The sequence below is a fragment of the Schistocerca nitens genome, chromosome 3 (genome assembly GCF_023898315.1).
Source record: "Schistocerca nitens isolate TAMUIC-IGC-003100 chromosome 3, iqSchNite1.1, whole genome shotgun sequence".
NCBI classification, from domain to species: Eukaryota; Metazoa; Arthropoda; class Insecta; order Orthoptera; family Acrididae; genus Schistocerca; species Schistocerca nitens.
Window position 1 is genome coordinate 633,287,365 of NC_064616.1, and position 23,497 is coordinate 633,310,861.

At 42.7% G+C, this 23,497-nt stretch overlaps 1 protein-coding gene across 1 annotated transcript in view; it reads right to left on the bottom strand.

Moving 5' to 3' along the window:
* LOC126248580 (neogenin) overlaps nucleotides 1-14,669 on the bottom strand; it is a 250,431-nt gene extending 235,762 nt beyond the window's left edge. The window contains exon 1 of the mRNA XM_049949687.1: nucleotides 14,300-14,669. Coding sequence (XP_049805644.1) covers nucleotides 14,300-14,384 — 85 coding nt within the window. The 5' untranslated portion in view covers nucleotides 14,385-14,669. The remainder of the gene's footprint in view (nucleotides 1-14,299) is intronic.
* Between the last annotated feature and the right edge of the window lie 8,828 nt (nucleotides 14,670-23,497).

Consider the following 23,497-nt stretch of genomic DNA (forward strand, 5'->3'; position numbering starts at 1 on the left):
ACAATATATCCTCTTCACATATATACGTGACAATATATTCAATCTCACAGCAGACATCAGCAATAAAAACTGAAATTTTATAGACATACTCACAGACTCCCAACAAGATTTGCAAAACTGTGACGTACATAAAACAACTCAAAGCCATATCCAGGATCCAGAGGGTCAAACAGGATTTCGAAAAGGGAGATATAAATCCATCAATCATTTTCCACAGAAACTCATACACATACTAAAATTAGCAAATGGGAAGTACTGCCTGTGAATGAGGTCACCACAAGACCAGTGACAAACTGGATTGAAGAATAAATAAGAATCTGTTGTTTCCTAACATTCTTAGGGTGGAGACAAGCAATCTATGAAAATGTTAAACATTAAAGATTTTTTATATAAACTTCTTTAATGGTCCAGATTACAATTTTTAACAATCATTGATTACTAGTTTTGGTTGAGCAAGCAGCCATCTTCAAATCAAGCAATAAAATGAGTGCAGTGTCTAGCCACAAGAGCAATGAGCAGATTTCTTCTTCTTCTAGTAGTAGTGTTTGTGGGGAAAGCAGAAGTTGAAGAAGAAGAAATCTGCTCATTGCTCCAAATTGGGCGCACATCACTGTTGTTGACTGATACTCTGTTACAGCTATAAGTTTCTTCACTGTCCTGTATTGTGTACATTAACACATGTTGCTACTAGTAGTATAATGTTACCATACAATGCGTATGACATTCTTACGTGTTTGAATATGGAAGTTTTGTCTCCATGAACTTACAGTGGTGTAATGGTGCACTGTGTCACAGTTGCTATTACTGAGTTGTGTCCCCCCACCCCCGGTCTATAAAATGCAAAACTTTTTCTGTGGTCACTTTCGTCCATAAGCATAAGTTATATTGATGACAAAGTCCAATCTTGTGATAAGACACTGCACTTATTTTATTAATTGATCTGAAGACAGCTGATTCTCAGCTGATAATGGTAACCAGTGATCATTAAAATATTGCAAACTGGACTATTAAAGCATTTTATATAAAACACTTTAACATTTAACATTTTCATAGATTGCTTGTCTCCATCCTGACCAAGCCAGGAAACAACTCAAACACAACCTGTCAGGCGAATGGAGATTCCAAACAACTCTTGAAGTTTAGACAGAAAATTGCCAAAGAACAGATTAAATCAGTTTTCATAAAAAATGTTTGGATCTGCATATCATACCAAACTACACAAGGGTTAAGATCTAAGACGGATCAAATAATGAAAGCAAAAAATGAGGGTTGAAATTATAAATGTGCAACTTCTATAAAAGTACAGATGTATTGTGTAAAGAAGCTGTACAAGTAGAATCCCAACTGAAAAATGTATTACCCCAGGACCAATTAGGACAACTGACACAGAAAATTTGAGAACCATGTTCTTAAGATGTTGCACATAAAGCTTGGGGATGAAAAAAAGCAACTGTCGCCAAAGTGGATAATGGCAATACAGCTATGGTTATCTATGATGTAGATTATATAAAGAAAACTGAAATTTTCTTCTCGCCCAATGGTATCAGTGAAGTTCAGAAAGATCCAATGAAAAGTATTCACAGCAATCTAAAATGAAAGATAGATAAAATACTCTATTCCTTCTCACAGAGAGGGGAGAAGGGGGAGGATCAGCTAAAATGATGAATCCACATATCCCATGCCAAAGACCACTGGTAAAAATACACAAACAAGAAAAAAATGACATATCCTATAATTAACAATATCTCTTCACTTAACTGTAAACTTAACAAATACTAGGCTGGTGGCCACCTGGTCAACATGTTCAAGCCCAGGAATCTCAACATGACGTGGAGTTCAGACAAAGATAACCAACTGCCCAGCTTCATGGAGGTCAAGGAGGAGATTTTGGATAGTTGTGACAACTGGATGTCAAAGATAGCATTGGTCAATAGTGTGAAGACTACTCAGGGAGTGATTGTCGAGAAAGAAAATTTTGCCAGTGCAAGAACAAATGTGACTGGTCTCAAGCAACTGCCACCAATTCTGCGGTGATACACTACATCCATTAGGCAGGGAGCTTTGTTCATTGCACCTTGCATGTGTGTAGGCAAAACTGGTTCATCGACTAACCACAGAGCAGTCAGTGTATACCACTTCCGAACCCAGAAATGCATCACGGACTGCTAGGAACAGGCGGCAAAAAAGCATGACATCAACAGTCATTTGGTCCACAGGACAAGCCGAGACAAATCCGAGGATGGGGTACACACGGTGTGGGTATAGGCGATTGCTCCCTCACAATAAGTGGACATGGGGCAAGCTGGAGTTTAGGGCGATCATGACTCCAGTCATGGGTCTCTGTTGTCAGAGGTGGATCTCCCTACCAGGAAAAAGGACACAGTAGTTCGGATCCTCAGGGGAGCAGCAAATGTGTATTGCACAGTTCAGCAGCAACAGTTGTCACCTGATCTTTAGTGGGGGGACCACAACTTCCACAAGTAGTCTGTTCACAGGGCTGGTCCAAAAAGCACCTGTCGCAAGTTTCATCCAACAATGTAATATCGGATCCACAATGCTGAAGGTGATACTGAGCCATATATCTGACTCCTACAATCATGACGGTACAGGACCAGAGCTCTGTGAAGTGCAAAAGTGTACAGTGGTCTGCACCCCACTTGGTGTTACAGAGGCAGCGAAGAGTATTAAGGTGTGACTAGCAGGTTCGCTTTGAAGACCAGTCTCGAAATGTGATAAGACTCCACCACACTGAGCAATTGGTCACTGAGGTAGAGTTCTCATTGTTGACGGACAGTACAATGGCAACAAAAGTTAACGACACACATCTACATCTACATTCATTCTCCGCAAGCCACCCAACGGTGAGTGGCGGAGGGCACTTTACGTGCCACTGTCATTACCTCCCTTTCCTGTTCCAGTCACGTATGGTTCGCGGGAAGAACGACTGTCTGAAAGCCTCCGTGCGCGCTCTAATCTCTCTAATTTTACATTCGTGATCTCCTCGGGAGGTATAAGTAGGGTGAATCAATATATTCGACACCTCATTCAGAAACGCACCCTCTCGAAACCTGGACAGCAAGCTACACCGCGATGCAGAGCGCCTCTCTTGCAGAGTCTTCCACTTGAGTTTGCTAAACATCTCCGTAATGCTATCACAGTTACCAAATAACCCTGTGACGAAACGCGCCGCTCTTCTTTGGATCTTCTCTATCTCCTCCGTCAACCCGATCTGGTACGGATCCCACACTGATGAGCAATACTCAAGTATAGGTGGAACGAGTGTTTTGTAAGCCACCTCCTTTGTTGATGGACTACATTTTCTAAGCACTCTCCCAATGAATCTCAACCTGGTACCCGCCTTACCAACAATTAATTTTATATGATCATTCCACTCCAGATCGTTCTGTATGCATACTCCGCAACTGCTACCAGTGTTTGTTCCGCTATCATATAATCATACAATAAAGGATCCTTCTTTCTATGTATTCGCAATACATTACATTTGTCTATGTTAAGGGTCAGTTGCCACTCCCTGCACCAAGTGCCTATCCGCTGCAGATCTTCCTGCTTTCCGTTGCAATTTTCTAATGCTGCAACTTCTCTGTATACTACAGCATCATCCGCGAAAAGCCGCTGGAAACTTCCGACACTATCTACTAGGTCATTTATACATATATTGTGAAAAGCAATGGTCCCATAACACTCCCCTGTGGCACGCCAGAGATTACCTTAACGTCTGTAGACGTCTCTCCATTGATAACAACATGCTGTGTTCTGTTTGCTAAAAAATCTTCAATCCAGCCACACAGCTGGTCTGATATTCCGTAGGCTCTTACTTTGTTTATCAGGCGACAGTGCGGAACTGTATCGAACGCCTTCCGGAAGTCAAGAAAAATAGCATCTACCTGGGAGCCTGTATCTAATATTTTCTGGGTCTCATGAACAAATAACGCGAGTTGGGTCTCACACGATCGCTGTTTCCGGAATCCATGTTGATTCCTACATAGTAGATTCTGGGTTTCCAAAAACGACATGATACTCGAGCAAAAAACATGTTCTAAAATTCTACAACAGATCGACGTCAGAGATATAGGTCTATAGTTTTGCGCATCTGCTCGACGACCCTTCTTGAAGACTGGGACTACCTGTGCTCTTTTCCAATCATTTGGAACCCTCCGTTCCTCTAGAGACTTGCGGTACACGGCTGTTAGAAGGGGGGCAAGTTCTTTCGCGTACTCTGTGTAGAATCGAATTGGTATCCCGTCAGGTCCAGTGGACTTTCCTGTGTTGAGTGTTGGTTGCTGAAAACTGGAAGCCATGGGTGATAGCCCATGACTGCGCCTTTCATACGACACCCTGCAGTCGACATACAGCAACATCCACAGTGGAGGAGCAACAATAAATGCAGAAATCTTCACCAGAAAGGGAGGGTTACACTGTATACCCCACAGCTACAACTAGACCACTGATAGCCACTAGAAATATGGGGACACTCAACACAGAGCACGCAGGATCTATTGTCCTAAAGTACCAACTTGAACCTGGAAAGTAAGGCATGACAAGAAGTTCCAGACAAAAATCAAGAGCACAACCCCGAGGGTCCATTCATGTAGGGTAACGAGGATGTGATGATACCATGCGGTGTCATGAGTTTTTTGCAAGTCAAAGAAGAAAGGAATAAGTAGTCGATGCCAGACAAAAGTGGACGGGATAGCATACTCCAGCCAGAGCAAATTGTCAGCAGTAGAATGACTTTGGCAAAAACTGCCCTGACACGGGGTCAAAAGACACCGAGACTCAAGGTAACAATGCAGCCATTGGCTCAATGTAAGTCCGAGAAACTTGCAGAGAATATTAGTAAGACTAATTGGGCAATAGCTGTCTATCTGAAAAGGATTTTTCGCCAATTTCAGTGCCGGGATGACCACAGATTCTCACAACTTAGATCGGAACTCACACTAGCTTTGAAACGGTTGAAAATGGTGATGACATGATGTTGGCAATCTACCAATAGGTGACCAAACATTTAACTGTGGGTGCTGTTTGGTTCTGAAATTGTGCCAGGGCAAAGGACTAAATCCCCACTCTCAAAATGGAGCATTATATGGCTCAGGGTGATGCGTAGTAAAAGATAAGTGAATGAATTTCACCCACTGTTTGAGGACACGAAATGCAGGCCGATAATTCTCAGACAAAGAGGCTCAAGCATAATGCAGAGCAAAATGTTCAGCGGCAGGATCTGGGTCAGTGTAGACAACACGATCCACAGTAACACCGAATACACCTGTGAAGGACTGGTGTCCATAGAGGTGTCGAACCTTTGTCCAAACCTGCGAAGGAGGGGTACACTATCCAACGATAGTAACATACAATTCCCAGCATTCTTGTTCCTGTCTTTTATTAAGTAGCGCACCCTGGCACAGAGCCGTTTAAAGGCAATGAGGTTCTCTACTGATGGATGTCGCTTATGGTGTTGGAGAGTCAGTCTGTAATCTCTAATGGCCACATTTATTTCCAAAGTCCACCAAGGCACTATCTTCTGAGAAGGGGGGGGAGGGGGGGTGATCCCAAGGAAGAGGGGATCATTAAGTCTGCTTCCAACAGAATCGAACAGCAGCAAAGGCAACCCAGTCAGCATTGTTGAAAGCCCATATGGGTGGATGCCCAGGCTAGTGATGCTGGGGGAGGGACAGGAAAACTGGAAAATGATGACTGTCGCACAGGTCATTATGGACTCTCCAATGGATGGAAGGAAGAAGACCAAGACTGAAAATGGAAAGAGCAATTGCCAAATAAGATCCATATGCCACACCGAAATGTGTGAAGGGCACCAGTATTCAAGAGACAAAGATCGAGCTCTGCAAGCAAAGTTCCAATAGCTTTACTGCAGCCAGTGGCCGCCGTTCAACCCAACAAAGGGCTGTGGGCACTGAAGTCACCTAAAATGAGGAAGTGTGGGGGGAGCTGAGAAATCAGTGCAAACAATGCGATCTGAGACACTTCACATTATAGATGGTAAAGTCCAGAGACATCAAAATGGTTCAAATGGCTCTGAGCACTATGGGACTTAACTGCTGAGGTCCTCAGTCCCCTAGAACTTAGAACTACTTAAACCTAACTAACCTAAGGACATCACACACATCCATGCCCGAGGCAGGATTCGAACCTGCGACCGTAGCGGTCGCGCGGTTCCAAACTGTAGCGCCTAGAACCACTCCGTCACTCTGGCCGGCCCAGAGACAGCCTCACAAGAACAGCCACAGCCTTTGAGTTCGTATCGAGCGGCATTTGTTCACTGTAGACACGAGTCCAAAACCTATGTGCAAACTCCGCCAACACTGTCACAGTCACCTCGATTCTTAAAATAGCACAGATAGCCAAGCAGGGTAGAGGTTCAGAGTGCCAGGAACCAGGTATCTGGAGGACAACGTGGAAATGCATGAGATACATTGTCGCTCAGCTAGGTGGTGGAAGAACCCACTACAGTTCCACTGGAGGATCACACTATTGGTATCAGTGGCAGCTTGTGAGTATACATGCTGGGTGCTCACAAACTTTTAGATAAATTTGAGTGTGTGACTGTATAACAGTTATGCTTATCAACAAGTTTATACAACTACAGCCACTGCCAGTAATAATAATAATAATAATAATAATAATAAGTTGCACCTGACAGAAGAAAGAACTGTTTTTGCGGAATTTTGTTGTTTTGTACATAATTAAGTACAGTTTAGGGCAATAACAAAATAATAGGGCTATAACAAAATAATGTGTAAGTTTCACTACTCTCCATTTTGCATTTTTGTGTAAGTGGGAGTTTTCGTGCTTTCCCATTTTTTTGGACAAATGTATAAGATCCCTAACACACATATTAGTTCATGAAATTACTTCTGGGGTGAAAATCAGATACTCTTACACTGCATCCACACAACAACTTGTGCTAACTGTACACTTCCTTGTTAAATGTTTCCTTACAGTCACACTTATTTGATTTAGTCACTCCCTCAATCAAAATATCTATTCTCGGAGGTCCTGGTTCATTTACGGCTAACTTTTCCTGGTAATTTACTGTTCTGTTCCCAGAGTGAGATTTTCATTCAGCAGAGGAGTGTGCGCTGAAATGAAACTTCCTAGCAGATTAAAGCTCTGTGCTCAACTGAGGCTCAATCTTGGGACCTTTGCCTTTCATGGGCAAGTGTTGTACCAAGAAAGTTACCCCAGCACGACTCGCGACCTCTCCTCACAGCTTTACTTTTCTGTTAGCATTTAAAATAGATTCAACATAATTCATGTTCACACTGAATACGAAAGCCAATTCTCGCACAGTAAACAACCAACTCAAAACACAAAGAGCCGTTTGTGGAAATGATTAAACTCAAGTAGTAATGTCTACCAACATAGTCACTTGAATAGAATACAAATGAGGCACTGAGATCTCTAAGGGCCTAAAGCACATCGCCGTCGACCCCACATTTACATGAATACCAGAGAAATCAGTGATACAGCTTTTCGTGAAATTTCATATATGAAATGTGGGTCTACAGCACAGATAAACCTGACTCACCATAAGTTCAACAGATTTCAGAAACATGAATAGATGCTACAATCTCACTATCTACAGTCATGTGCTTTAGGCCCTTATGGTTCTCAATGCCTCAAATGCATTATTGTATGATAAAATTCATAACTTAGTATACTATAACTCATTCAGAAACCCATAAAATAGGTTTACTGTCAGTACAGCTTTAACATATACTGACATTCAATTTAATTTTACTACAGTATATAGTGAGCAAATTAGCATATCTGAGGAGTGTGCTATGATGTAGCAGCGTTCACGCTGAGCGAGTGGGGATAAATGTCCACAGCAGTGTGCTGCAACTTGGTGGCACTGCATAGTTGAGTGGCAAAGGCTAGCTGTGTACATCCTGAACTGTGCTCATAATTTATCAAATCCGTATGTATTTGCCTTATAAGTAATTACGCCAAGCAAGTTGCGCAAGTGCAAAAGTTCCTGAAACATGCACAACTGAAGGTGTGCTCACGGCCCTGATGCCAAGTTTCACACAGTGTAGAAGAGCAGCAGCGTGGTAGATTTAAATGCCATATCTTTCAGACTGCAGCATCTATGTTGCGTTTAACAGCATTCAAAGAAAAATAACCAATAAATCCACAAAGTGTCGAAAGTTAGGGTGTTTACGTGCTCTTACACAGCAGCCAGCACTGATTGTATCCTGTGGGGGATGCACAAGAGCCAAGGAGACAGGTCGTGCCCCAGAGTCACCTGCTACCACCTAGTGCAAATATATGACATCCATACACATTGGTTCTGAATCTGGTCATGTGGGGGGATCTAGTGCCAAAGGTGCCACCAGGAACTCTGCCAGGGGTACTCAGGTGGAATACACAGAGTCCAGTCCCTCTTTTCCTCAGATGATTTTGATATCCACAAGAGCTTGTCTGCCCAAGTTTCAGGAACAGAGGAGGAATGCAAAGCTCTACAACCAGCAATCTGCTCCGCTTTTAGCTGCTGGCTGGTATCCAGTTACTGATCAGCAGAATCCTGGGAGGGGAGCACGCCAAGGGACCCTTTCCTCGTGTGACATGCCAGAGGAGGGTGTTGGGTTTCCAGCTGGGTGTTGGGGATCGACATCTCCTGTGGGTCAGCACTCCCAAAGTGGAGATGGGGGAAACAGTAGGAGGGCCATAACCACCACAATAAGGGGTGTAGTTGAGCAGCTCCAAGGGCGATGTAGAAGGCACAAAGGGTAAGCGTACCATTGCTTGAAAAGATGACATCCTTGAAGTTGTAGCAAACATCACTGTCATATGTATGGGATACAAATGATCATATTTCTTCCTGGCCTCCTGATATATAAGTCAGTGAAGAAGAGTCTTGTACTCTTGGATTTTGTTTTCTCTTTGGAAGACAGTGTGACCAGGAGGACTGGTGATCTCCGCAGCTGACGCAGAGGGGGACACACAAAGAGCGAATGTGTGCAACTGAGAGTCACAATCCCTAATCCTACAGACGGAGCTGGTGTTACAACACAAAGACATGTGCCTGAATCTCAGACATTTTCTGAATCACCGTGTGGGAGGGAGAACATAGAGTTTCACATTGCAAAGATACACCATCACCTTGACTTTTTCAGGCAATGAGTCACCTTCAAAGGCCAAGATGAAGGCTCCAGTATAAAGCCTTAGTGTCCTTTGGTCCCCGCTGGACACAACGGATGAAATGCACACCCCACTGCTCTAAACTGGCACGTAACTCATCATCAGTCTGTAAAAGGAAGTCGTGGTGGAAGATAATACCTTGTACCATAATGAGGCTGATATCAGGAGGACGGAGGGTGATGGTTACAGGAAGGTCACCCACCTTGTTGCGGGTAAGAAGTACCCACGACTGAATGGTGTATGCCGTTTCAATCAGAAGAGAACCATTTTTTATTTCTAAAATCACTGTACTTCCCCAAACCCATCCTCAATGTGTTCAACAAAGAATAACAGCTTTATGGTGAAAAAGGAATCTTCATCAATTCTAGAGCAAACTAAGTATTGTGGGGAGTATTTCTCCCTTTCTCTCTTAGCTCTATATTTCTACCACAATGTAGCCAGGGAATGAAACATTGTGGGGTCATATGTCTCCGCATTGTAGTAGTCCTTTCCTTCAGAAAAGACTCTTCGGGCCGTGAGGCCAAAAGTGGAAGAAAGTTTGATCCACTGCATTTACAAAATTTGCAAATCATCCATCTTACTGCCACTCACTCCACTCAGGGGCTCTCCCCATGAGCACTACCCAGCCACAGCAATGGCAATCTGGCCGGTTAATCGCTATCTGGAGACCCCGTTCTTCAGCCATGACAAGCACATACTCCTGGCATACGCAGAAAGTTTCCAGATTAGTTGCCAATAGTGCGATTCTTGCGTGCTCAGGGGTCTACCACCATACAGGTACATCCTTCTTCAGTTAAAGATTACAAAACAATCCTATGAAGACTTCAATTAAAATAATTCCAGATAAGTCACCATGTCATTATTACCAACATGCCATGTACCAAGAAAATTTTCATTGAATCTGAATATACTCAACTCATACTGTAAGAAGTCATCACTCAGTAATTAAGTATAAATGTCATATACAATCAGTATAGGCTACTGGAATCAAGATGATGCAGAGGATGGAGCATTAGAGTGTGAAAAATAGCAAAACTGGTTTGCAATGTTAACTGGGGACAGTAAGATTCTATCAGTGTGAAAAAGATGTTAGTAATTTGTTGAGTGATCTTTTCTCTATGCTAGTTGCACTTTAAGCTCTTTGTTTTGAACTTATTATGCTGGAAATAATGTATTAAATTACATAGCTACCATTACATTTGAAGTATGAAAAATGACTGGACACAGGAAAATCAGCTTTTAATAAATAGTAAAAAATACCACTGCACTTAGATTTTACAATGGTCTGAACTAGGACATTCACAACCAATTTTTCTCTATCAATGATGAACCAGTTTGTAACAGCACAGAAATGAAATTCTTAGCATTATGGCTGCAAAGCAATGTAAAACGCAATAAGCATATAGAATATTTTAATGGATAATTGAACATGAGCTGCTACCTTCTTTGCAGATTAAAACCTTACTGTACTGAGAAAGTAGTAAAGAGTGCATATCCTGCATACCACCTTAATCATGGGATGACATTTTTGAAAACTCTAAAGCAACTATCAGTACATTCGAATTGCACATAATGGCCATTAGAACTGTCTTTTAATGCAAACTACTAAGAGACTTATGTAAAGCACTATTTAAGATCTCTGGTATTCCTCCTTTGACTTGTATCTACATTATAGGAACTGTTAAATTCTTTAAAATATATGGAACAGACAAGAACAATAAGTGCAAAACAACTGTGATATTCACAACAACTTTACCAGACAAAACAAAAACTTATATATGACCAAAAAAAGAACATCACTGGGCCAAAAGGTACTTTTCACATGGGAGTTAAACTTTACTACAATCTTCCCGAAAACATAAAAGCAGATAATCAGCTCAAAATGTTTGGATAGTCTTTGATAAAATTATATTTAGAGCACCACTGCTTTTACTCCACTGAAGAATATTTAAATATAATGAGTGTATTATATAAATATTTAAATGTGTGAAGTGTATTATTTGTAATTTTAAATATGTATAGATACACACAAATGACTAGTACAAGTAACAATTAAAAGTACAAAAAACCATATATATAACAACAGTAACAATATAGCCTTACCCTGCTCAAAGGTAATGGCTACAGCTCTTTTGTATAAAAACTTACACAATATGGATGTGATTTAAATAAAAATACAATTATGCATCAAACCACATTGCCAACAGACCTCAAGAAATTAAAACTGTTGAATGAAAGAATTTAAAGTTACTTAGTTTCCACTATTCTCCCCCCAGAAAGTTACTTGAGCATCACCTACATATAAATTCTTCATGACACTGTACAGTGTACTACATGGCAAGGATGCTTAGCATTACTATCCTTGTTTCCTGTGCTATTCACAGATTTTAGGTAAAAAAAGTGTAAGAGTGTGTGTGTGTGTGTGTGTGTGTGTGTGTGTGTGTGTGTGTGTGTGTGTGGAAAAGAGGTAATATGTTCTAACTTGTGAAGGCAGATATATTCTGAATTAAAAGTGGCCAATAAAATGATCTATTTCACTTTCCCATTAGCATTTTTTCCAGGAGTTTGCTGAACATCTCCATAATTCCCATGACTACCAAATAAATCCAGCACTAATAAAACAACTTTGTATGAACTTTTTCAATTTCTTCAATCATTTGATCATCATAAGAAAGGCTGACAGACAAGTAATATTCATACTAGGTGTCAATGTGCATCATATAATACTATCTACTCAGAGTGCAGGTGCCCAACATCTTCCCACATAACTACAGTTTCACTGTGATTTCCCTTCCATACCAAAATGTTCATTCCACTTGATATAGTTGTGAACATTCACACCCATTTATTTGACTCATGTCACTGACCAAAGTGATTTATCAGTGAGGCTGTAGCCAAATAATGTTGGGGTGGTTTCCCTATTTACAATAACTATATCAAATTTACATTATGTTGAGAATTCCATAACAGTTCTTTTAAGAGATTGTTCCTCTGTCCAACATATAATTAATGACACACAATCTTGAAGACCCAGATAAACATGATGTTCTAGATCATTTATACATCCGACAAATACCAACATTCTGCTAGAGTGTGCTTGAACCCCTCTGAAATCTTGATTGTAATGACACACTGGCCTACTGCGTAGCCAGAGGTCTAGGTTAGCTTGAAAGGTTGATTGTGAGTTTGAAAGCCAAGAAATCTGAATGCCAAATAAAGATTGTGGTAACAGATTGACCTGTAGCATAACCTAGTAATTATGTTTGAGCAACATTTATATGTTCTTTTCTTCATGAAAACAGAAAGCACTACACAAATTCAGAAAATGTATATTAAATAATGGGCAAGTCTCTGACAAGTATTTTCTGGCACATTATAGACAAACATAATAGATAAAACTGCAAAAACTGTGAGTCACAGTCTACTACATAGCTTTTACCCCAATGCCCACAGTTAAATTTCTTTCTGATGCTGACACTCCATCAGAAAGTGATAATGAGTTCTACTTGCAATTAAATACTGGCCTAGCCACATGTTTGACTGTAATTCAACAAACACTCATCACATTTATTAAACAGTTTGGTATAACTCTACACAAAGCCTTCGCCAGGTTAATAAAGATGACTTTTCACTTTCTGAAGATTTATGCGACTGAATATTCCATCTGGGTACAATTACAGTAGAATTGTTGCATCTTGTACAATTACTTTATATTTTCCAGTTTTCCAAAGAAATCTTATTGCTAGTTTGAAAACACCATCAGAATCAAATATGCACAAGGTTCAAACATCATGAAAATATTAACGTGATGCTTTGGAAACTCAAATGGGAGTCCCTGGATGGAAGGTGACATTCTTTTCAAGAAACAAATATCGGGAAAATTTAGAGAACTATGGAGGCATATACACAGTCATTTCTCTCTGGCTCTATTTGCGAGTGGAACAGGAAAGGAAATCACAGCAGTGATACAGGCCTACTTCAAATAAAAAGAATGGCAAACTGCCTGGTAAAGTAAACATGTTTGACTTTTCAGTACCATATATTTGGCAAGAATGAAAGCTTACTACATTTGTGTGTTTTCACATAATTGCAGGCCTAGTACTTATGTCTCAAGCATCTCAGATTAATTTTTCAACTGAATGTGAAAAGCACACTTTGCTTTAGTGTAGGTGCCATACTACAAAACTGTACGAGAATGTTGTATCACCTCCATAAACACTGTGACAATAGTCCACTGCAATTACCATATGTAGGTCTGCTTTATGCAATCGTATCTGGAAGAACAAATCTGATCACTGCATAAGGGTACATGGTAAAGCTGTTGTCAACCTGAAGTTGTCTGAATACCACAATGCCTCACAAAGTAAAGTCTTATTGCTAGTGGCAGGTCAAAGACTTCCTCCACCATTTGAAATGACCAACGCAGCCAGTTATAGGGATGTCTACAAATTTGACGCAGGGTACTAACCACGATGCTACATGGGTTTCCATGTAAACAAACACTGGTAGCGGTGACAGATGCGGTTACTTAACCACAATTTAATTTTAACTGAATCTGTTCTTACGCTCATCTGGGAAGAAAAGGAAGAACATGGATGACATTCCTACTCCAAGGCACGCGACATATTTTTTGTAGAGCACTTGTATGCTATTAAGGAATACAAGAAAAGCAGGAACAACTTAGTGAACTGCCAGGTGAAAAACAGGCGACTATAATCGTCAACATAGTATGCACCGGTTTGTAATTGACATGGCCAAGAATTTACTTAGCGAACTGTACATCTACCTTCGACTTTACGTATTGTTTAAATGCAGCACTGTTAGTGTCCCTTTACGGGTCTTAATCACAAGACAAAAATACTGGGCACTTTTAGGAGCTTGGAACGCCATAATATACAAGTTTTTATTTTACACTAGACAGTGTATTAACAATTCAACTTCACAAACGTCAAATGTTAAACGAAGTACAAAATATATAGATTAATATTTCAATAACGGAATACATTGCTATTATGTTTGGATCCTTCCTGGTAGCCCAAATCAGATGTGACACTGGAAAGTAAATTTGCCTAAAATCAAACGGCAAACGTACAAAGATTAATCACCCTTTATCGCTTACCTGCATACGTTATCGACGAGGGACCGAACTCTACCATGCCTGTCCATATTTTCATGACTATTATTATCTTCACTAGCCACCTCATTGTGGTTAAAGACGTTCACGGCAGTAAGGTGGCATTTAGATAATATTGCATACAACGCGACAGCTCTCATTTGTAAACAATTTCAAAATTCCACAATTTGAATAGGGGTAAACAGCGTCCATTGCACTCGACTACTATTTCACACTTCAGTTTCCACACTCTCACTTCGTACATTGTATTCATATGCTTTCAGCTTTGTTCACGAGTACATTTTAAAAAAACTAACATGAACACACACATTTTCTTTTCTCTTGCCACAAACAATAACTAAATAATACAAACGTCAACATTACAGAACCCGCACAACACACTCTTTGATTACTCATTACTGCAACAACCGAAGCAAGCGCAATCTATGGTCACAGAGGTAAACTAGATACTCTCACACCTAAACATCTCTGGTATTCGTAGAGCTTAGTTTAATAACGGGAGGATACACAATACTCTATGCGGTACACCACAGAGTATAAATATCTATGGAGTGAGCATTCGGATGCAAACAACGAGAATTACGTCTGCAACATCTTCTGCAGCTCAAGTCGTGTGATTTTGGGACTGGGCATTGTAGCCCGTATAGAGCTTAGCTTATTTTGAGAGTTACTATTTCGCTGCTACAGACAGATCACCTTCAAAAGTGCCTTTTTCAGAAGTCTTAACAATTTGATACCAGGAACTAATGTTGGATAAAGATGTGAAGAGCTATGGTACTGTGCTTTTCGCTGTAGGTCATCATAGGTCAGATTCGGCGTAAGAAGTGACAGCCAACAATGTTTTTTATCTTTTCTATTGCTTTTATTTAGATTGTCGAGTCTCTGTTCTAATTAACTACGTTACAATGACGCCGTAGATGGTGCCGAAGTTTGACGAAAAAACAACGCAGCTGAACTATGAAATTGGTACTTTAAATGTAGTAAGCGATTTGTACCACCTGCTTGTGCATTATTATTATCACTGTTTCTTTATTTACCCTTCTGCTCTATGTCTACTATAACATTTTTTCGCCATATCATCAGAAAAGTAAAAGAATATGCTACGCACAAAAAATAAAAAATACAAGATCAGTCCTCTAATTTTGGAGTAATAAAATAAGTGACACCCAATAATATTTTTTTAGGTTTTCTATTGCACTGATTCATTTCGTCGAATCTGTTCTAATTAATTACTTTCCAGTGACACTGTATAGGGGACTGCCTCATGCTTAAATACTTATACAGGATGTTACAAAAAGGTACGGCCAAACTTTCAGGAAACATTCCTCGCACACAAAGGAAGAAAATATGTTATTTGGACATGTGTCCGGAAACGCTTACTTTCCATGTTAGAGATCATTTTATTACTTCTCTTCAGATCACATTAATCATGGAATGGAAACACACAGCAACAGAACGTTAGCGAGGATACATGCATCCATCCTCCGTCGCATGGAATCCCTGATGCGCTCATGCAGCCCTGGAGAATGGCGTATTGTATCACAGCCGTCCACAATACGAGCACGAAGAATCTCTACATTTGGTACCGGGGTTGCGTAGACAAGAGCTTTCAAATGCCCCCATAAATGAAAGTCACGAGGGTTGAGGTCAGGAGAGCGTGGAGGCCATGGAATTGGTCCGCCTCTACCCATCCAGCGGTCACCGAACCTGTTGTTGAGAAGCGTACGAACACTTCGACTGAAATGTGCAGGAGCTCCATCGCGCATGAACCACATGTTGTGTCGTACTTGTAAAGGCACATGTTCTAGCAGCACAGGTAGAGTATCCCATATGAAATCATGAGTACGTGCTCCATTGATAGTAGGTGGACGAAACTAAAATGATCTCTAACATGGAAATGAAGCGTTTCCGGACACATGTGCACATAACATCTTTTCTTTATTTGAGTGAGAGGAATGTTTCCTGAAAGTTTGGCCGTACCTTTTTGTAACACCCTGTATACAGACATGAGTTTGAGAACCTGTGTAAACTGGAGGGTATTAATCAGACTGCCATGCAAAAACTTTAGCGGCCTACGAACATAGCATCACTATCTACACACTGACTCGCTGTTTACTCAGACACACTTGCAAAATATCTAGAACTTGTCTCGTAAACACATGCCCATAAAATAGCAGAAATTATCCTTGCAATACAAGACTTTAGAATATCACATCCCGATGTTTTTCAAAGTGCCTCATGTCAATATGACATTTACAATTAATCGTTTTTGTACATATCTACAAGAAGTAACTGATCCTCCTTTCATACTTCTCTTCACATCCGAAGCAACGACAATACTACAGCATAGATGTTACTAAAACTCAAACTTACAAAAAATGTATATAAAACAAGCCAAATACGTGTAATATTCTAGTTTCGTTATTATCACAAATTGTAAACAAGCAGCGTCGTCCCACAATCATGTGACTAGCCCTGTTTGATGTTGAAAACATGCGCAATAGACTATGCTTATCCGTTAGCTATACATGCTGTATGGGGCACACTCATGCCCGCACTATCATTTTTTACTGTCTGGAGAACAGCTGTTCCTTGGGACAGTACAGTCAAATACCTAGGCAATACCATCGATCGCCGCCTCACTTGGAAGAAACATGTTGACAATCTTTTCTAAGCGGCCACAGGAAGACTGCAGGATCTATATCTGTTCCTGGACCCTCAGACCACGCTTCTACCTTAGCTGAGCATTGCAATCTACCTGATGCTCTTTTGTCCAATTTTTTAATTTGCAGCGATTGCATGGGGCAATGTGGCAGACATGCACTTCAGTCGTCTGCAGAAGTGTTAGATTCATGCCCTCTGCGTGTGCCTGTGTACCTGTCGCGACACTTCCCAACCGATGACATTTTGCGAGTCAATGAATTACCTCCCCTTCATGAATGGTTATCCCAAACTGCATGCCTCCTCTGCAAGAAGACTGTGCAGTCAACCAAACTGCATATGCATGCCATTGGCACCCAAGGATAGCGATTCAGTTCCACATGTTAGCTACATCTGCTGAAAAACTGATAAACTGTCAGAATGGGATGATAAGAAGTCATTTCTGCAGAACATCACTGAAGACAACTAGACCCATAGGACACTAAATTACTCTATATCCAATTTGCTCATCTGCAGCAACCAGCACGGTTTTAGGAAACAGTGGTCATGCGAGGCACAGCTGGCCCTCTTTGTGCATGATATCCAACAGGCTCTAGATACCGGTTCCCATGTTGATGCCATATTCCTCGACTTTCGAAATTCGTTCGACTCACTTCCGCACTGTCACTTTCTCCAAAAACTGCACGCTTATGGTCTATCCAATCACATATGCTGTTGGATAGATAGTTTTCTAACAGACAGAGAGCAGGATGCCGTCCTGAATGGAGAGACTTGAACAGAAACAAGCGTAACATCAGGTGTGCCTCAGGGCAGAGTAATAGGTCCGCTGCTTTTTACGATCTATATAAACGGCATTAGACTGTTTTCCGATGTTGCTGTTGTCTACAGGAAAATAGTAGCACAGGAAAGTTGCGAACAAATCAATGAGGATTTGCAGAAAATAAACCTGTGGTGTAATGACTGGAAGTTATTTCTCAATATTAGTAAGTGTAACCTACTGCATATAACAAAGTGGAAGTCCCCATTAATGTACGAGTACAAAATAAATGCCCAGTCTTTGGAAGAGGTAACATACGTCAAGTATCTGGGTGTGACTACTCGAAATGATCTCAAATGGAATGATCAGATTACACAAATAACAGGTAAGGCGAACTCTATATTGCGGTTTATTGGTAGAATCCTGAAGCGATGCAGTCATTCAACAAAGGAAATTGCTTACAATACGTTAGTTCATCCAGTCTTAAGAGTATTGTTTGTCTGTATTGGACCCTTACAAGTTGAGTCTGATTCAAGGGATTGAGAAGATCCAAAGAAGAGTGGCAAGATTCGTTATTGGTACATTTAGCCATTGCGAGAGTGTTACAGATCTCATAGAAAGTTTGAAGTAAGACACACTTGCAGATAGATGACGAGCTAAATGGAAGGGGCTACTCACTAAATTCCAAAATCCAATCTTCGCCAAGGATATAGAGCATGTGGTGTCACCGCCAGACACCACACTTGCTAGGTGGTAGCTTAAATCGGCCGCGGTCCATTAGTATATGTCAGACCCGCGTGTCGCCACTGTCAGGATCGCAGATCGAGCGCCACCACACGGCAGGTCTCGAGAGACTTACTAGCACTCGCCCCAGTTGTACGACGACTTTGCTAGCGAATACACTGACGAAGCCTTTCTCTCATTTGCCGAGAGACAGAATAGCCTTCAACTAAGTTCATGTCTACGACCTAGCAAGGCGCCATTAGCCTTAGATTGCTTGTATCTAAAGAGTCTCACTTGTATCGCCACAATCTCCAGATGTCTCATCAAGAACGATGTATACAAGGATGTATTAAAAGTTAAGTATTCAAGGAGCTACATACTTTTCTTTATAGCATTCATTAAGTATCCTGTTTCAGACCTCACTCCATCCTTCGTGAGTTAGCGCGTGCATCTTGGCTGCCTCTTTCAATTAGTGTGCGTAGTGTTGGCAAGTCTGCCGACACTACAATTTTGGCGACGAGAGTAAAACCGGTCTTCTTTATTCTTGCTTTCTACTTGCTTACGTTTATTTGTGTCATGGCTTCTCCAGATGTACTGTCCGAATTTTATCGCTTGCAGAATCAGCAGACGCAGGCGTTATTGGATGCCCTTGGATAGCTCGTCCAGGGTCAGCGTGCACTGCAACACGATGCGTCCGCCGCCGCCGCTTCACCGCTACCGCAGCCACAACATACAGTTGCACACCCGTTTCGTAGCTTTGAGGCAGCCAACGAAACCTGGACGGAGTGGTCACGCCAATTTGGATTCCATCTCGCCGCCTACAGAATTCAAGGTAATGAGTGGCAGCCGTTTTTGCTTTCGTGTGTAGGTGTGTCCACCTACCGTGTGATAGTGAAATTTTTTCCCCGGCGCGACGTAGCAACTCTGCCCTACGAAGAAATTTTGTCGGCGTTAGATGCCTATTTCAAAGAAACAGTCAATGTTGTTGCAAAAAGGTATACGTTCTTTCGTACGAAACGTACGGCCGGTCAGACTAATAGGGAGTGGGTTGCAACATTGCATGGCCTTACAAGGGATTGTGCGTTTGAGTGTGAATGTGGACTCCCTTATTCAGATACAATGGTGTGTGATGCAATTGCACAGAACGTTTCAGATGTTCGTATACGGGAACAGATTTTGAAACTAGTTAATCCCTCCCTTTAACAAGTGATAGACATATTAGATAGGCAAGACACACTTGACTTTGCTCAGCAATCATTTGAAACTTCGCCAGCCGTGTGTCACATTAACCGGCCCGCCGGGCGCGCTGCATGGACCGCTAAACAGCCCTCGCGCACGTTCGCGCAGCTGCGGCCTAGCTCTCATACACGTGTGCCGCGTAGGCAAGCAAATGCAGTGAAATCATGCCCGCGGTGTGCAACTAGACATTCGCGTGACAATTGCCCGTCACGCCAAGCTATTTGCTTTTACTGTCATAAGAAAGGACATGTTCAAAGTGTTTGCCAGAAAAAGCTCAGATCAGACAATCACAACCATTCCAGGCCCTTTGCTTCGCGCCGGAATCGAACCAAGGACAATCAGGCTCGTGGACCTTCGCCCATGGACATTCATGTAGTTAATTCCACCCCGTCCAGTGCCACTTTCTCTAACAGTGACTGTGTTCGTCCCACAAAAAGTGTGCGTCGCCGTCGACGGAAATCCCGTCAGGTCGCAAGTGCTTCTGTACCGGTATCAGTTCAAATTGCACGTGAACGTCGCTCTTGTCGTCAGCAGGACAATAAACTTTTTGTCGACTTGGACTTTGAAGGCAAAGTGATCCCATTCCAGCTCGATACCGGAGCTGCTGTTTCATTGATCAATCACGACACGTACAAACAACTGGGCAAACCTCCGTTGCGTGCTGCAAATGTTAAGTTAAATAGTTATTCAGGACAAGCTCTCCCTGTGTTAGGACAGTGCACTCTTCTTGCCACATACAAGGGACAAACAAAACTTGTGTCATTTTACGTATTTCGTTCTTCTACTGCAGTGAACTTGTTTGGTTTAGATTTATTTCAGTTGTTTAACATGTATATAGTAAATCAGGTCCTATCAGTGAATCAGACTGTGCCTTCCGCCAGTGTTTCTAGTCTGTGTGAAGAATTTGCAGACATTTTTGCACCGGGCCTTGGTTGCGCTACGAACTATACAGCACATTTGGAACTGAAAGTCAACGCGCAACCGAAATTTTTCAGAGCGCGCAATGTTCCCCACGCATTGCGTGATGAGGTCGCCAACCACTACGATATCTTTTATCCGTCCACTGCTCAGCACAGAAACGCTGCTGCGTTGTCCCGTTTGCCTGTTGCTGAGGATAAAGCATTCGATTCTTCCGACCTTGCTTGCCTGTTCATTGATGCGGAAACCGATGACGTGTTCGAATCGTTTCCGATTGATTTTCGTCGTGTAGCTCCAGCCACAGCTTCTGACCCTGTCCTTGCTACTGTTTTGCGTTTTGTTGCTACGCAATGGCCCTTGTCAAAGTCGCGGATCGTGGATCCGTTGGTTCGCCGATTTTTCGCTCACAAGGAGAGACTTTTTGTACGACGTGGTGTTTTGTTGTTGCGTTCTGATAATGATCAGTCCGGAGTCGTGGTCCCACGTTCGTTACAGTCCTCTGTCTTACGGCTTCTTCACCAAGGACATTGGGGTATAGTGCGCACGAAACAACTTGCTCGTCAGCACTGTACTTGGTTCGGAATCGATGCTGCGATTACGAATATGTGCTCTTCTTGCATGGCGTGTGCCGAACAACAGTCCGCACCGCTGTGGAAATTCTTTGCATGGCCACAAGCCACTTCCCCTTGGCAACGCTTGCACATATATTTTGCTGGCCCATTCTGGAATGCTCGATGGTTGGTTGTGGTCGATTCATTCAGTAATTTTCCTTTTGTTGTCCGGATGTCTTCCACGACGTCATCTGCCACCATCCAAGCGTTATCTGCTATTTTTTGCATTGAAGGTCTTCCGCAGACTATTGTTTCCGACAATGGCCCACAATTCATGTCCGCAGAATTTCAGTCATTCTGCAAGGCCAATGGTATTCAACATCTGACATCCGCGCCGTTTTCGCCTCAGTCAAACTGTGCCGCTGAACGATTGGTCCGGACTTTCAAGTCACAGATGTTGAAGTTGAAAGAGTCGCATTCTCGGGAGGACGCGTTATTGCTCTTTTTGTCCTCGTATCGCTCTCAGCCCCGCGATGGTCGCTCGCCGGCTGAGTTGCTCCACGGTCGTCCGCATCGAACCTTGATGTCTTTGCTGCATCCGCCGCATCAGGTTCCTGTGCAGCGGCAGACTCCTGCTTTTGCTCCTGGCGACGTTGTCTTCTATTGCAACTATCGAGGTTCACGGCGTTGGCTCGCAGGGCGCATTCTTCGCTGCCTCGGCCGCGCGATGTATTTGGTTTTGGGGGCCTCTGGTGAGGTGCGTCGGCATCTCAATCAACTGCGCCTCTGTCGTCGCCCGGGTTCTACCGCTCCCCGTCTGCTTTCAGCGACGGTGCCGTCCGGTCAGCGCCCTGGGGACCCATTTACTGGCTCCCCTCATCCCCAGGTGTTACCGACGCTGCCTTCCATTTTGCCTCATGGCGACGCGCCGCCGCCGCCGCCTGTTCTCTCGCCGGCGCCGCCCGCAGTGGACGCTTCGCTGCAACCGCCTGGCGCCTCCCTGGGTCCCGCGCCGCCGATCGCTTCCCGTGTCCAGCCGTCCTCCGCACTGGAACTCTTGCCCGCTCCGGACCAGATGTCGTCTTCGCCAGTCGGGTGCCCCGACCACATGGAGGTCGACCCTTCGGCCCCTCCTGTCTCTCTACGGGCGCATACTCCGCATGTTGACGTGTACCCTGGACTAGGTTTTCAGGCGTTTCCTAGCTCCCCTCGGACCGAATGGCCGGGTGTGGGTGGCACAGCCTCGCCTGTTGTTAGGCTCCCCACCTCATCGCATACGTCAACATGGGGTCCTCCCCACGGCTGGCGGAAGCCTTATCACACGACCGTTCGCCGATTTGCGGGGGAGGAATGTGGTGTCACCGCCAGACACCACACTTGCTAGGTGGTAGCTTAAATCGGCCGCGGTCCATTAGTACATGTCGGACCCGCGTGTCGCCACTGTCAGGATCGCAGATCGAGCGCCACCACACGGCAGGTCTCGAGAGACTTACTAGCACTCGCCCCAGTTGTACGACGACTTTGCTAGCGAATACACTGACGAAGCCTTTCTCTCATTTGCCGAGAGACAGTTAGAATAGCCTTCAGCTAAGTTCATGTCTACGACCTAGCAAGGCGCCATTAGCCTTAGATTGCTTGTATCTAAAGAGTCTCACTTGTATCGCCACAATCTCCAGATATCTCATCAAGAACAATGTATACAAGGATGTATTAAAAGTTAAGTATTCAAGGAGCTACGTACTTTTCTTTATAGCATTCATTAAGTATCCTGTTTCAGACCTTACTCCATCCTTCGTGAGTTAGCGCGTGCATCTTGGCCGTCTCTTTCAATTAGTGTGCGTAGTGTTGGCAAGTCTGCCGACACTACAGAGCATATATTATAACCATCAACTTTCAAATAGCGTAATAATCACCATTCAAAGATAATGGAAATTAGAGCTCGTACTGAGGCATTCAGACAGTCGTTTTTCCCCTGGCGCGAATAGTGCCCTCCAGCACATAACACTTGGTGACTAGCGGAGTGTATATGTAGATGTAGAAATCACAGCTGTGCCACAGTCCGTCATGAGAAGCAATCCCGCAGTTTGCAGTGCATGCACCATACATACAGGAAACATATACAGCAAGTCATGTACAGTATTATTTTTGAATAGCATATAGCATGATCAAATTCTTGCTGTTTCTAAGAATAACAACTCATATTTCATTTCTGTTTGTTTTTTAATACCGTTATCAGCTGCATTACATTTTTGAGCTGTCTGTCAACGAAATCAAATGTAGTCACCTTGCTGATGAATTTCCTGTGTGGTAGTGACAGGAGCTGATGATGCCAAT